The sequence below is a fragment of the Macrosteles quadrilineatus genome, unplaced genomic scaffold, assembly GCF_028750875.1.
Source record: "Macrosteles quadrilineatus isolate MER2022 unplaced genomic scaffold, UCM_ALF_1.0 Scaffold_5__1_contigs__length_97177068, whole genome shotgun sequence".
In the NCBI taxonomy this organism is placed as follows: domain Eukaryota; kingdom Metazoa; phylum Arthropoda; class Insecta; order Hemiptera; family Cicadellidae; genus Macrosteles; species Macrosteles quadrilineatus.
Window position 1 is genome coordinate 53,476,932 of NW_026542598.1, and position 16,671 is coordinate 53,493,602.

General features: G+C 34.3%; 1 protein-coding gene across 1 annotated transcript in view; it reads right to left on the reverse strand.

The window, feature by feature from the left end:
- Nucleotides 1–16,671, reverse strand: part of LOC128996036 (laminin subunit alpha) — an 86,121-nt gene that overhangs the window by 68,793 nt on the left and 657 nt on the right. Inside the window, exons 2-5 of the mRNA XM_054421159.1 lie at nt 16,049–16,195; nt 2,980–3,107; nt 1,055–1,163; nt 32–202 (exon numbers count right to left, since the gene is read on the reverse strand). Coding sequence (XP_054277134.1) covers nt 32–202; nt 1,055–1,163; nt 2,980–3,107; nt 16,049–16,195 — 555 coding nt within the window. The remainder of the gene's footprint in view (nt 1–31; nt 203–1,054; nt 1,164–2,979; nt 3,108–16,048; nt 16,196–16,671) is intronic.

The window sequence follows — 16,671 nt, forward strand, 5'->3', positions numbered from 1 at the left end:
ATTACGTTTACAACTAGGCCTAGTAACTCACTCTTCGAGTGACGGAGGGGTCCTGTCTTTCGACCGCCATCAAGTGTCCAAGCAGGTTCTTAGTCCTAAGGAATCGGAATCTGACATTGGTGGCTCTGGTCCACTCCTGCAGTGAGGTCGAGTTGACAAAGTCGTTGGCTGACGGACGGTTGAGCAGCAAAGACACAAAAATCTAATAAAAAGAAGCAGACAAATTCAATTCAATTCTAACAGTTTTATTCATGCAATTTTAAAATTAATTACCAAGAGCCATGCAAAGCCCACGCCAGATGAAAAACATACAACTTGCTTTTTTTATAAAGACAATTAGGTTATAGAAAAAATTCTACATGCAAATATAAATAGTTATTTAATTTAAACAAAGCTAAAAATAAGTTATTATTTTACAGATTATTTATGCTATACTATGATTAACAGAAAACAAAAAAGCTTTAGACTTTATCATTATAAACTTCATTACCGACCATTTTTTTCAACGCATTGAAACATTTTGGACCAAGACAACAAAACTGACGCCTACTAGTTCTCTTTTTAAAAACTTTTCTACTAATAATTGATATTTTGCTGATGGAAGAATTTTAAACCAATATGATACTCATCCCTTTTTGCTAAAACAGATAGAATGGGAAACGTCAGTGTGTTTGCCTTTAGGGATTATAGGAGTCCTAACGTGTAGAGTATAATTTTATCTGTCTTTTTGAACAGATTTGAATTGTGAAAAATGTATTGAATAAGACAAAGAAAATGTTTGAGGTCACACTCCCCCTTTTAATTTCCGTTTCCAAAGTTGGATCAGACTGTTTCAGAACCTTAATAAAATGTAAAAAATGTAATACTTTATCCAAATACCGGTAACAATCAAATTTTTATTATCGCATCTATGGACAAGTTCTAATAGCTCAAGCACGAAAAGGAAAATTTAATATTCCTTTTAATGATGCTAAAGAATATATTTAGCTCTTAGTATGACATCCAAATTTTAGAGAAAGGTAATGTAGTAGCAATTTACGATTAAAACACTCACCTCTCCATTTTCGAGTGGAACAATTTTGGAATATTGAGTTTCACAGACAACAGAAGTGTCTTTGTTAATAGGCTCAAGACTGTCTGGTCCAAACCACCTCACACAGTCTCTGCAACAAGTTTTAAATGCATCTTTTAAAAGCTATTAACTTAATCCATGCAGGGCCGGTTTAACCCATGGGTGAACTACGCAGTCGCAGGTGGCGCCACAAAAAAGTGGCGCCAACGGGACACCTTTTTTTTAAAACAAAATTGGAAACAACTTTACTGACAAGTGAACAACTTAATTTTGTTTTTTTCACTCAGAGTTCAAGTATCCAAAGCACCACACCAAAGGCATTTATTCTGTTTGTACCAACAGCACTTGAAAAATGTGTATACTTTTACAGCAATTCAACTCAAGGACTCAATGCATTGATTTGCAGTTTCGATTTGAAGTGAGCTGACGCTCGGCAGCGTACAGCGCGGCGCCTGTGGGTTTAATTTCATGACTCAAGCTCGAGATAAGGGCGTAGCGCCACCACAACAAGAAACTTCCCCCTCCTTTCTTCCCCTGAAAATGGTGTTCTGAACCAGATTGATGTCGACTCAGCAATTAAAGAATTTGCCAAGATCAAAGCTAGGATAGTTAATTTTTAACTGGTAAGAACTTTTGAACTGTTAAAATTAAACATTCTAACATTCTGTATTCTTTTTGTCAAGGTCATGAATTTGGTTTTTCATGTTTTCTACATGTTTAATGTATTCAATTAAAAATACCTGTCTTGTCATCTACCTACACCTGTTTTTGATTGTAATAGGCTTTATAAAAACTTATATCCTATCATTGACTATTGGATGTTGTATTAATAGTCAAAGATCGTATCCAAGTCGATACGATTATCCTGTAAAAATTGAATCCTTTAGAAATAAATTGTGAACTTTGGGTTTTGCAAAAGTGTATATGATCAGTAAAAGTATAAAAATTGTAAACGTCTTTGAATAATAAACAGTAGTTGAAAAAAGTCTATTATTGCAAGTATTCTTCTAACCTAAACTTATAAAAAAGTTCTTCCCAAAAATCTCACAGATGTTTACAAAGGAAAAATGTTTACTTGAAGTTGTGTGACGGTTCCAGGAATTAAAATTGTCTTTCACTCACACTTCCACAACATTACCACACTAGCCTTATAGGCTAAATATTCCTTATTTTAAAGTTTACCAGGACATCCAGTAGGAATACCTTGGGTCATTATTTCATGTTTTGAGTTAGGGCCTACTATATATAAGGGAATGTAGGGCTCTAACTACTGAGGACCTAGGAGGCTAGAGTGAGGTATGCTTGTTCAGGATTTGGTACAAAAATAGTATTATAGCCGATTCAGTCATAATGAAAGAGGCAGTAGATCTTTTAAACATTAATTCTTGAAATAAAAAAAAACTCTTAAGGGGAGTCCGAGGTCCTATCTTTTATAATGTTAAAATATTTTTATGATTTATTTTTAAGATTTTTAAAATATTTAAAAAAAAATTTAATTTTTTTTACTGGCTTCTACTAAAGATATGATGAAATCTTTATGTCTGCGTTTAGAATAAGTCACTAAGACATGGTAAAAATTTCACAGCTGTATGTATTAGCAGTCCTGAAAAAATTATATTTATAAGTTGTAAAAAGTAAAGTTGCGGAAATCGGTAAGAAAAGCCTCCATGGGTCTTCGAGTTTTACCTTTAAAACGTCACTGCAATGTTATGGAAAATTTATTTTTCATACATTTCTAGGTTAGTAATTAAAAAAGTAAGTGTACACCATTTAAAAGAAGAAATTCTGTGCTATAAAAAGGGCAAAAAAAGTAAAAATTAAAAAAAAATTTAAATTTCTACTTAAGAGAATTAGTTTGTTTAAGGGTTAATCATGTAAGTAACAATTTAAACAATTAGCCTACTTACGCCTTTGTATCAGCAAAGTACTGCCACGGCTCATAGGTTTTTCCGTTGTCAGCTGATTTTTCTAAAATCCATACACCAGGCCGAGGCGAGTTTGCCATTTTTATGTAAACGTATGCTACGTGAAATTCCTGTAACAGTTAAAAATGTGATAAAATTATTTCATGAGTAAATAGTAAGCTAATAATATTACTTAGTTGTTGTGTTAGCTGTTGTAGTTGGTTGAATTTAATTTTAAATGTGAGGTGTAAGACCGCTGGTCTAGTGATTGGAGCACTAGACTTCTGTCTTTGAAGCATGGGCTAAAATCACGCAAATCACCCAAGGCAAATGTTGTGTGATACCAGCCACTAAACACATATCAAAACGTGATTCAGATTTTAAACAAGGTTGACAAGTTAAATCAAAGAACCCTTTTATTCATATGATACATGAATGGTTAATAAGGTAGACGAATTGTGTCAACAATTAAAAGCAATATTCATATGACATTTTTTTACAGAATTATAATTAAAATCTATATCTAAATATCTTAGTCTAGGCTACTTGCAGAATCACTTGGATAGGGGTAGGTCTGGAGATTTGGTTTGTTCTTTGTGATGTTTACTGCCATTGCCAAATTTAACCGTTTTTTGTAACGGTTCAAAAACCCTGGTAAAGATATTGATAGATGTCGTCAACTACCTAGATGATAAAATTAGTCTTGCAGAATCAAAGTAGGCTAACGATACTTGTCTCTACGTAACAAGGTTTGTGTTTGAAGGAATCCATAAACGCATAATAGAGCGAAGTCTAGGCCTATTTGTTGTAATGAGTGTTCTTAACTTACGGTAACTTAAATAATATATTTTCAAAAATCGTTTTACTAAACAAGTTTAAGATGAGCTTATGTCAACCGGGACTTGTGAAGATAGTCACATAGGCGTGGGTTCATAGGAACTTCTTATCAAAAAGATAAGCCCAGAGGAAGCATGTAGGCAGTCATTGTGCTCTATTCTGGACAATAAAAGAGAGAATCCTAGATCCTAGGTTACTTTTTAAAAATAACCGCTTGTGCTGTTGACTATAAAACCTTTCGGTACCCATGATCCTATACTGACTAAATAGGTTCAAAAGCCTGTGGACTGTTAAAACATTTTTATTGGCTGATAAAACCTGCTTGATATTATAACTTAACCTAATTTTTTTACCTAATTATTATCTAGTATTAACAAGCAACAATATGATTAGGAAAAAGGTGTTGGTCAATTTTGGTTTATATAAGTTATTGATGGTCAAATTCACAACTTTAGTTTAAATCATAAGTTTTAGAACATTGTTTAGATGAGTGGCGATCCCTAAAAAATATGCATTATTGTATGTGAATAAATAGCCGGTTTAATTAAGTTATACAGTCAGTAACAAAACTATACTAGGCAGCTCACTCCATTCAAGGTAAAAAATAAAAACATTAGGCCTAGCCTAAGTTGTGTCTAAATACCTTATTACCTAAATTGAATTAATGAGTAACTTAATCTAACTTAAGTAATAAATTAAAGGAAAAATAATAAGCTAGGCTACATACCATTTTTAGAACTCATATTTGAAGAAAATTAGAGAATAGATCAAATATTATTTATAAAGAATTATTTACGTTAACAATTTAAATAGGCCTAGCCTTTTAGATACCAGTGATTTCCTATTAAGCTATTAATAAATATTAACAACTTTTATTTTATATATTTAAGGTTTTACAGTCCACTTCATTGAATTCTTCATAACGAAATAAGCAGCATATAAGTAGTTTATTTTTAATTAGTTGAATAACCACTTAAGTTAGTATTCACTCATGTAATCTTGTAAATTCGTATGAATATTTTCATAAACGTTTACTCCATTGTTGGCCAAACAAACAACAAGCACACACAACACAACACAATCACAATCACCATCACGATGAGATGCAGACACATTTTTTAGCTAAAAATATAATACCATAGAGTACAACAGGTTGGGGCACGGTTGTCTATAACCATTGATTACAAGCATTATCTATACAGGGTGAATTTTAAATGAGTTCCCCCCCTACTTTTTTCTACATTTCTTAAGATATCAACTTCGGACCACGTCAGATCATTGTAGTGTAGTAAGTACTTCATTTTGACTGAATAAACATTTTTGGCCGCCATCTTGGATCCGCCATATTGGATACAAAATTTTTTTTTTCAAATGTAAAGGTAGGGTTGTGACCCATTGTTTCAAACTACAATTTTACGCTGATTACAATGCCACAATTAGTTTTAAAAAATCTTGATCCGTTCTAAAGTTATAAGGACTTTTTATAACTTTATTTTTAGCCCATTTTAACATTGTGCATTTACAAACTAAGACCATAATCTCAAAATAGTGCTAGATAAAGATAAGTATTACACCACCATTCATTGTCGACCTATTATCACTTGGTTATGACGGATGTATTTTTTGGCCGCCATCTTGGATCTGCCATTTTGAAATGTGATAAATTAATTTAAATATGAAGGTGGTGTGTGACCCATCATTTCAGACTACTTTTTTATGCTGAATTTAATGCCGCAATCCGTTTTGCATTTTCATATTTGTTTTTTGAAATATTGGAAATTTAAGTAAGATAATTTTAATATTTCATCAAGAAAGCATGAGAAACAAAAACGGATTGCGGCATTGAGTTCAGCATAAAAAAGTAGTTCAAAATGATGGGTCACAACACCACCTTCATATTTAAATTAATTTATCACATCTCAAAATGGCAGATCCAAGATGGCGACCGAAAAAAATTAATCCGTCATAACCAAGTGATAATAGGTCGACAATGAATGGTGGTGTATACTTATCTTTATCTAGCACTATTTTGAGATTATGGTCTTAGTTTGTAAATGCACAATGTTAAAATGGGCTAAAAATAAAGTTATAAAAAGTCCTCATAACTTTAGAACGGATCAAGATTTTTTTAAACTAATTGCGGCATTGTAATCAGCGTAAAATTTTAGTTTGATACAATGGGTCACAACCCTACCTTTACATTTGAAAAACATTTTGTATCCAATATGGCGGATCCAAGATGGCGGCCAAAAATGTTTATCCAGTCAAAATGAAGTACTTACTACACTACAATGATCTGACGTGGTCCGAAGTTGATATCTTAAGAAATGTAGAAAAAAGTAGGGGGGGAACTCATTTAAAATTCACCCTGTATATTAATTTGAAACTGTTTTTCTTTGTCATAGCTAAATTGAGAGAACGGCTGGGCGTAGAAACTCGGGAGGGGTGTCTAAAGAAAGGTCTTGGTCTGTAGATGAGCCATCAAAAGAGAAACGTGGTAAATTCCCTTGGGGCTCTGCCCCAGTGGCCTTTGAATTCCCATCCCATGTTATTCTTATGGAGGAAAAACTGGCTTTTTGTCCCAGATAATTTGAGAGAACGGCTGGGCGTAGAAACTTGGTTGGGGTCTCTAAAGAAAGGTCTTGGTCTATAGATGAGCCATCAAAAGAGGAACGAGGTAAATTCCCTTGGGGCTCTGCCCCAGAAGCCTTTAAAGTTGCCTCTTCAAATTTGTTTACCATATGCATAATTCTACACTACTTTTTAATGAAACAGCTGTTAATATTCAAATTGTGATTTATTGGATTTTTCAAAATGAAGTACAGTATTTGCAATGGGTTTTCTGATTTTAAAATCGATTTTATTCTGTATCGTGTCATGTTTTGCAATATAATGTTCTATTACCAAATCAGTGGAAAATCCTAATATCACAGTAACTCTTAAAATTATTTCTTATGGAGTTAACTTATATCTATTGTATGGCTTGGTTTCTGCCTTTTTTTTACCACTTCTTGGAGATTGTACGTAGGTGATATTCTTTGGCGTATTGTATCTGTAGACGAAACTTGGGTTGGTGAAATTATTACAATGGAAAAAAGCGAGAAATCCTGGACAATTTGATATAGGCTAAAAATAAAACTGAATTAACAATATGCTACATTTCTTGAGGAATCATTGAAATAACCGATTTGCAAACAATGGAAACATAGAAAAAGTCATAGAAAACAACCAAGTAGAAGAAAAGAAATAATGGTTTTTTTTTATTTATATAATCGTTATTATATACAACCTAATGCGGCTATGAGAGGGAAAAATTTGTAGAAACACTAAAAAACAAGATCAGCTTTTTGAGAAAAGATAAGATATTTACAAAAGATTTTGATTATATCTAACTGTTGCGTAGATCGTGAGTATTTCCATAATCTTCGTGAGTCGCCTGTAATGCTTCGCAATTGCTCGAATTCGAGCAACAGGTACACTAGTAATCGTAAATGCTCATAACGTTACCTCATATTGTCATAAATTATAAATTAACTATTAACGATGCTTAGTTTGCAAAAACCATTGTTATAGGTTGTATAATGACCAACTATTGTTATTACCGTATCGACACCTCAGGGTGCGTGTAATTTGAGGCTAAGATTACTGAATTATAATGTACAGTAGATTATACTTTGTACAAGTTATAGTTATTTTTGTTCTTACTGTCAAAAATGTATAAAAATGTTCCATTTCCTTATATGAATATTTTTATTCAGTGTGTTAGATATATATACCAACTGTCTTTGAGTGGTTTGTTAGAAATATAATATTTCTAATTTTGGAACTACAATGTTGACAAATAAATATAATTTAAAAACAGAATATGTTTGCTTTCACCAACTGTAATTTTTAATTTACTTTTAATTCATTGTAGTTTGATTTATGATGTCAAACGGGGTGAATCCCGTGGGTAGCAGCTAGTTATTATATAAGTTTTTTTTTTAATTATTCAGATTTGATTATGATATTTTGTCATATTCAATGGATGAACCCCGTCCTGAAACCGCCACCATAAACATATTACAAATATTTCGATTCTATCGCGAATTGTTTGTTGTATTCGTACGTGTCATCTACAAATTTAACAGAACCCCCAGGATAAGCTATGGTGAACGGTATTTAAAAACAATGTATTGGATATTCAATACATCAGAAGCTATGACAAACACAAAGTGGCATATATTGATATAGGTATGGAAACAACATCGATATTTTAAATACGTCAACAATCTTGTTGCCATCGACAGCGAGTCAGCGACGACGCGGTGCGGCGAGCGGAAGGCCGGTTATTAACGTAGACTCAAGACTGCCCTCCCAGCAGATTATTACCGACCCATAATAACTCTCCACAAAAACTTACCTACTCCACACTTACTGAGGTAGCCGTATTGTCAACGCCTTCTGTCTGGCCTATTGTGTATTGTGGGACCATTCAAGTGGTTCTTCATACGGTCAACTTGGGTTTGAGAAAGTTCAAAAGTGGACCCTGGTGACATTGGCCCTCGAGCTTTTAAATAATGGTCCAGCTGGATAGCTGCGTAGACAATAGACATGCTCGTTTCGTTATCATAAGAATCATAAGGTCACAGGTTCGATCCCGAGGAGATTTGAGACTTTCTGATGATTAAAAACTTGACCTTGGTCATTGGATTTTCAACAAATTGACATTTTTGTAGATCTGGCAAATCTTCGTCAGTATCAAAGTAGGTAGTCATATTATTCTTCAACGCCCTTCCTTCACTCATCTTTGCTTTGAAATAGGCCTGCGCATCCTAGCTGTCTGTCGGCGTCTAACTAATCTAATCTAATCCAAACATTCCTGGCTATTGAAACAGCTTGTCTTAGCAAAAATGTACATCTACGTCATAACTTCGACAGGCTTATAGAACACCCTATAAATCGAACCCTAAAAATCTACCAGAGAAATCATCTAAAAGCATCGTCGTCATAATAGTTCACTAAATTTGATTTGACTAGATACCTACAGTATACGTCGAAAACATTGAAGTAACAACACCATCAGCGGGTCGCCCACAATATTAGCTTCTGCTCATTTTGATGTGTTCAAGTGTTTTATGCGTTCCCTTCCCATAGCAAATAATTCATTTCAAAAACGATGTAACTAATAATGTGCAATTAAAGAGTGGGAATATTTGCAACATACAATGGTATATAAAATATACGTTGGCCGCCTTTCCATTCAAATTGTTTTATATTGTGTTATAGATCAAAGGTTGTAAGACTTAGACAAAACAACCTTCTCTTCTCTAGTGACCGTAATATCCCAATTTTCCCCATTCTTAACACATAACACATGTGCGAGTTCGACAGCAAAAACCTCGGGAGGGGCTAGAAGATAGCCATGTGCGCCACATGTGTGGCTGTCTATGTGTGTGTGTCTATGTGTTTATGTGTTAGTGTGCGTGTCTTATCATCTCCAGCAGGCAGTTAGATCATAAGCCTCTTTTAACAAGGAGTCGTTCACACTGTTGCTTATGTTTCTGGAATGGCAATGTAAACTGATAATTTATCCTCACAAATGATTTTGTTTTAATTTTATTTTACAACGCGGAGGTGGCGAAGACTTGAGCCTCGACGTTGGTGTAGCCTATTAAGAGGTATCATAAAGGGATCTGTGTAAAATGACCATCGGTAACACTGTTTAACTTCAATTCATACATATTTGTTGAAATTACTCTACTGTAACATTCCTTGAATCAACTTGTTTCGTTTTGTACTTATAATACTGTGCTTTCATTACGATCACCATTGACTACACATTTGTAGTTTTGTTTGAAGGTATGTTTATAAGTAGTCATTTATATGACAATACGAATATGACAGTAATAAATAGTAATAGTTACTAAGTTTATAATGATCTAATAGATGTTCCACGAAAACAAATCCAGGATTAAGGTGGGTTTCCGCTAACAGTTGGGGAATCACTAGTTTAGCAATTGAATTTTGAGTATTGCTGATTGCAAGCAAACTTTCTATCCTAGTGCTGAATTTAAAGTTTGTTTTGACGTGTATTGGTAACGTTAGAGTGAACATATATTTTCTAAATTGCTTTATTTCTTTGATAGTGGTAATTACAGGTTGTGCTTTGCTCTTTGTATATAATATCAAAGGACAAGGAACAGTGAAAAACAGATAGTTTTAGTCAGTCAAATTGACTGAGTCAATAATAGTTTTAAAGTTTGGTCAAGAAAAAATAATAGTAAGCCACAAAATCCCCCAGCTATTGATACAATGTTAAGGTACGAATTTGTCCTAGTTATTACTAGGACAAAATCGTACTTTAAAATCGTATCCGCCCGATCCTCTAGGATAGTAAATCCATAAACTACTATGTTTAATCTGATACGTAGCAAGGTAATTTACTTTTTCCATTGGTTTTGTTGCGTATATTCAAGTAGCAGCATGGCTAAACTATTGCATATTTTTGGCATTTAAATCTCCATAGACTAATATTTATTCTTGCATTTAAATTGCGCGACTTTACTTTTTTTGTAACTTGATACCTTCAAACTCTAAATAAAGTAATTAACGAAGACCTAAAATGTTAAGGAATGTAAAATAACGTTTATCCTATTTATTTCCATCTCCTTGCTTCTCTTGACCAAACTGAATGTCCCCTATTGTTTCAGCTCCCTCCATCTACTGCTAAACCACTCTGACCATCCACACTTCACCCGCTTCTCTCGAACATAAATTCCCATGATTCCAAGTTAATGATTCTACCTATAAGTACCACCATGATGACGTCACATCCGGTCACGGAGACAGGACTCAGAAACTTATCAAAGGTCACACAGGTCACGGGTCATCTGTTATCTTCTGTTCTATTTAGGCAGCCGCGATATCTCACAGCTAGGAACACAAACTGTCTTGAAAACTTTTACTTCCAAATCAAATGTCCCAGCTATAAAACTAAGTAAGACTAAATTATACCCATTTTAATATTGCACTGCACAGTACCTTCAGTGATTTTCTTTTCAAACAGTAAACACCAAAAATAAATAAAAATAACCCCGCCACAGAAAACCTGCAGACTTGACGAATCTCCATTTGCAATTGGATTTACACTAAAATGTCTCCTTAAAAATATCACAAAATTATTCCCTATTTAAATAGGGAACTCGGCACTCCCGTTTTGCTACCACTATAGAACTAAGTTTCTGAGTTTCATGGGTTATACCACTCTATAGCCTATACAGCTAATTCCACTCATCCTACACTCCTCTCCATTCATACTTGGCTTAAAATACCTACTTTGTATGATCGCCATTTCAATGAAAAGTATTAAAGTATCAAGTATTAATTCTGTTTACGAAGCCGTTTAAAAAGAACTCTGTAAATCACCGGGCTGATTACCATGATCTTAACACATATACGTATGCCTACTTTACAGATTAATTGTAAAATAGGACTGTGGCATCAGATTTTGTATGTTGTAATATGTTATATACATAAACAGGTTGCATGTCTTTTATTATTTATAATTCACATTATGTTTTAGCCATCCGTCGTTACTATTCTGTGCAAAATTGACGTCGTTGCTAAGACCAATTTGATATAAAATAAAGATTAAGTATTGAACTACCAAACTTGCCTTACTGTATTTTTATTTAACGATACATTTTTATCTGTCCAGAGATATTGCAACAATAATTTTACATTTATTCGTCATAATGTGATAAATCGGCAAATGTGACAAAACTGAGAAATTGCCGAGCCCGGCAAAGAAATTGTTCTATGTTACTTTTCCCGGTCAAATGTAAATATGAAATGTGCTGATGCAGAGATGAGTTTACAGACGTAACGCAGCACCAGGATCAGCATCTGAGGCGCCTCTGTCTGGAGATCAGCATTCCACGGCACAGAGGGCGTACAGAAGGCGTCAGCATTTTGCTGAGTAATAGACGAAACGATTAACTGTCAACCAGCTGTCGATTATAACAACCACTCTCGTGTATTGTAGAGATTTTTACATATTTATTTACCTCCAGGGAAATATGAATTACTGTACCGTGGTATTAACATGGTGAGACTCTGGACAGGGCCAGTGGACTTATCGGATATCGTGTTTGTCTGAGTAGTAAGTTGCGACAACTGTAAATATTCTCCGACTTTCATTAACTTTGACTTTCATGGTAAAAAGTTATAATTATTATGTTAGCGATTACGGCAACATCCGTGAACATATGCTGCGACCATTGCAACGTCGTAATCATCTCCGGCGATCGCGGCAAAATACGTGGGCAACAATGGTAACATCTGTGAGCATTTGTTACAACTAGCGTCTAGACTGCCAGTACAACTCCGAGGAACGAGGATCAGATCACCCCCCACCACCGCACCATGTCATACGCTTCCGTTCCGAATCATGCCGGCACATCAGCATAGCCTAACTCTTCGCGGAAAATTGTTATCTCTCTATCACTGTCGCTGTCAAAACGTATCGTTTATAGGTTAAATTTAAATTAAAAATAATTAAACTGTCATAACCTAACCAAACTTGCTGATAATGAAAAACTCGAATGAAGGTTTACTAATCGAAAAAATTGTTCTGTTCTAAAAATAAAATTATAAGTGTCACAAATTCAATTTTATAATTTTAATGATAAAATTAAACTGTCATAACCTAACCAAACCAACCAAACTTGCTGATATGAAAAAAAATTGTTGACAAAAAGTTAGTGCAACCAAATAGTTCTGTTCTAAAAATAAAATTATAAATGTCTCAAATTCAGTTTTATAATTTTTAAATTATGAAATTAAACTGTCATAACCTAACCAAACCAACCAAACTTGCTGATATGAAAAAAATTTTGACAAAAAGTTAGTGCTATAAACGGGATTCGAACCCGGCACCTTTCGATTATCAGCCCGACAAGCTATCCACTACACCACCAAAGGTTCATGACAATGCTCCGTATCGTTGCGGTAATGGTTGACGTCACGACATCGGCACGGAGCGGTGGTGGGGGGTTTTCAGATCTGATCCTCGTTCCTTGGAGTTGCACTGGCTGCCTAGATGCTTATTTTGTTACAATCATAAAATCATCGTTATCATCCGGGATCTTCCGCCGTCATCACAAGGAATGCACAATATTGGCGGCTATTATTCAAAAACTATAATTTCTTTAACTTACACAAAATCTACACACAATCCAACTTTACTTTTAAGAGAATTTCTAAAATATGACTGAAGAATGTTCAGTTTGGACGTCCCCAAGGACTAAGGAGTTTCAAAAGGGGTTTTAAGGGGTTGCCTCATAATTTTAATTTTAAAAACGCTCATATCATCACTATGTAGATACTCTTCAACTCGAGCTTAATTAGCTTTCTGGTGAAACCGAGGTTGGATACTGTAAATAATTTGTCTACTTACGGAATCATTAATTACCCTATTGACAAAAATCGGTTAGCTATAAGTTAGCTTCAAAAATAGGGTATAAATCAGTTTACAACGGAGTAAATACAGCTAAAAATCGCAGTACCAGGTGATGTTTTCAACCAAGCATTTAACAAAAACGTCCATTTTGCTGCAGTAGATATGTATGACGAAAAACGTGTCTAGCTAAAGCAAAATTGACTTATATAAATTCCAACAAATCTATATAATTAATACGCTACATGAAACTTTGTCGGTTGAACTCCTCCTTTTATCCATTGACGTCTCATTGGAAAGAGCGTGTCGCGTAGTTTTGCAAACTGGCCTTACATTTTTGAAAAAGTCCCTTGGACTCTGCCCCATTGGCTTTGAAAGTTCCCATGTTATCCTTATAGAGAACACAATTGTTTACATTTTGATCAGCTGTATAATTTAATTGCTGTTATTTATTTTTCAATTCAATGAAACGCATTGAGTACATTTATTTACTACAGTATTTGAGTTTGTGTAAACATAACCCCCAAGACGGATCGTGTTAGTATGGTTGTATCTCAAATTTGTGCATTTATCGTTGTTTTGTGTAGATATAATGTGTTTAATTGTTGTTTTTTTCTTTTAAATGTCTACGACGTGACGACAACGAAACATAGACAGGAGGTGTAATCGTGATAACGACCGTAGCTACAGAACAGAGGCGCGTAATAGGCTTAACTCATCAAGTCAGCACCTGACCCTGGACAATCTCAACTATTAAGTTATAAATGCGCCCTAACACTACCCCAAAACGACTTTTTGTTCTCAATTAGCCCTCTATCAATGACCTGTGTTGCCTGTACAGCGAGGCATTTTGGGAAGGAGAAAACAGGCCGGAATGCTTTAGGTTTATCAATAAAATAACGAAGATAAACATGGTCTGTGTTACACACCGACCGGTAATGTTTGAGTTGACTCTTTTGAACTCATTGTAAATATGACTGTTATTCGTTTTGAAATAACTCCTGTAATACTTTGCAATTGCTCGAATTCGAGCAACGTGTACACTAGTATATAATAAATACTTGAACAGCTATAACTAAAAGCTTGTATTGTTGTAGTTGTCTATAGATCCCATCATGTTTGGACGCTGCAAGACTGTAGACAAAGAACGCGAGATTCTACGCTTGAAGCGGCCACAACAATAAAACAGCTGATTTTAGACTCTTTGTAGTTGAGCTTCACACATATTTTCCCCACAAAAGGTTCTTTAGACAAGAAAAGGACTTAAACTTATTGAATGTTTTAAAAATCATTTAGCGGCCCTAAGCTCAAGGACGTTACTGTATGCAGATACTTTAAATACTTTTCATTGAAATGGCGACCATACAAAGTAGGTATTTTAACCCAATAATGGAATAATGTTAGAATTTGTAGGAAACTATATAAATTAGTTCTCCACTAGTTCAAGATAAACTTCTGTAATATTTGGATTGAAAAGACTGGCTACCGACGTTCAGTTTAAATAAACAATTTACATTCTAAATAATAATTATTTTAATTCTACGCTAAAGCATATTATTGCAAACCAATTTACAATTTCAATTAAATTCGAAATGTCACCAATTTCAACTTGGTTTAAATAAAAATGCGAAAATATACAGTTATTTAAAGTAATCATTGATTAGATTTACGCCTGGGCCAATTGCATTCCGAACAAAATCTGCAGAAATCTTGGAAACTAAATACAAGCGGTTTAAGGTAATTTATTGAGGGAGTACAATACATAAATAAATTGAAGCACTAACCTACATCAAGCTAAATTATTGTCTCGGTCTAATAGACTGGGCAATTCTGGACCCCTTCCTTATCCAATACATTGGTAGGAGGATATCCTTCACTTCGCATAAGAGGTTGCACTGCTAATTCTTCCTTTGCAACTTAAGACTAGTGCTTTTATAGATTAATTGTATATTATATGTTTACAATCCTTTCAATTTTTATTAATTAACCCTCGCTTTACTACAATTTATTAATTTATAAAATATATATTTTTTTACAAATTTTGAAAATCTATTATTTTAGGGACTGCAGGTAGTTTGTTCCCTTCTCTTGAACCGTTGATATAAAGGGAAGTTGTTCTCTCGTTGGGGGGTGGGTTATAATTTTTATTATTGTTGCTTTAAAAATTAGGAAAGTATTGTTGAAAATGCCTGCCTTTTGTTATTTGAAATAGTCATACTACAGATTATATGCATGTTTATTTATTATCAACTGTCTGTTTTGTTAGTCCAATTTTGTTCATCAGAAATACATCTGCTTGTTTTATAGTTTAGATTAGTTTTTCCATCGTAACTTAGATTTTCCCTTATCACCTCCACTTGGAGAATAATTCAAGAAGTATAGATAGGGTGTATTCACTGGTCTCCACTAACAGCATTTAAAAATAAGTCTTAATGGGTATGATAATTTTTACGGTATTTTATGGGAAAATCATAATTAAAAAATCCAAAAAATAAAAAAACGCCTGGAAACAATAAAAAAAACGCCTTCAAATAACAGGAGTCCCATTTCTTCTTGTATTTCAGACAGGGTATGCTTTTATGGTCAAAATAGACAGTTGAATCTTTGGGAGATGACCGTTGAAAATACTGGCCAAAATTCCGACCAGTATAATTTCCACCAGATCAACGACGTGGTCATTTGACGGTCGACCGTAACTTAATTTTAGGTCGTTTAATTTTGGTTCACATGCAAATCAATGTCAGTTTTAATTTTAAATTATATTTTAGTGTATGGTATAAATAGATAGTCACTCACCTGACCCAGGTCGATTGTGAGGTTGACCTCGTTGTACTTTGACCCTCTGGACAACGGAGGACTCTGCCACCAGGTCTCTGTCCCGTCCACGGCGTACTCCGGAGGATGCGTCTTGAGAGGGTTGCTGGGGTCACAATGATCGCAAACCTACACCAGATCAGGGGCGATTGGACAAAATTGATTGGATGTTTGTATGTCATCTTTGGTGTTTCTAGTTTTACACTACACTATAACAATTTTGTATGACTATTTCCAGTTTTGTGTGTTTGAATGTCTTCCGGTTACGCTGAATAATATGAACCACATAGGCTATGTTGGTGTTTCACGGGAAAACGAGAACCCCTCTTTTAATGAAATTCATTATCACGTTTTCTTTACATGTGAGGAAATATTCAATGTTAGAGAAAACTGAACTTTGTTCCTTAAGAGTTGAAATTAAAGTACGTTTACAACACTCCTTCGGAAATATTTAGTTCGCGTTTTTTTTTCAAAATTGGACTTGCCAATAATGGCAAAATATAACTTTGGCTTTGTGTTACAGACCTGCATGGAAAGGTTGTAGGCAACTTGAATGTTCAAAATCAACCCAACAGCGAATTAAAAAGATCTAGAAGTTGGCATAA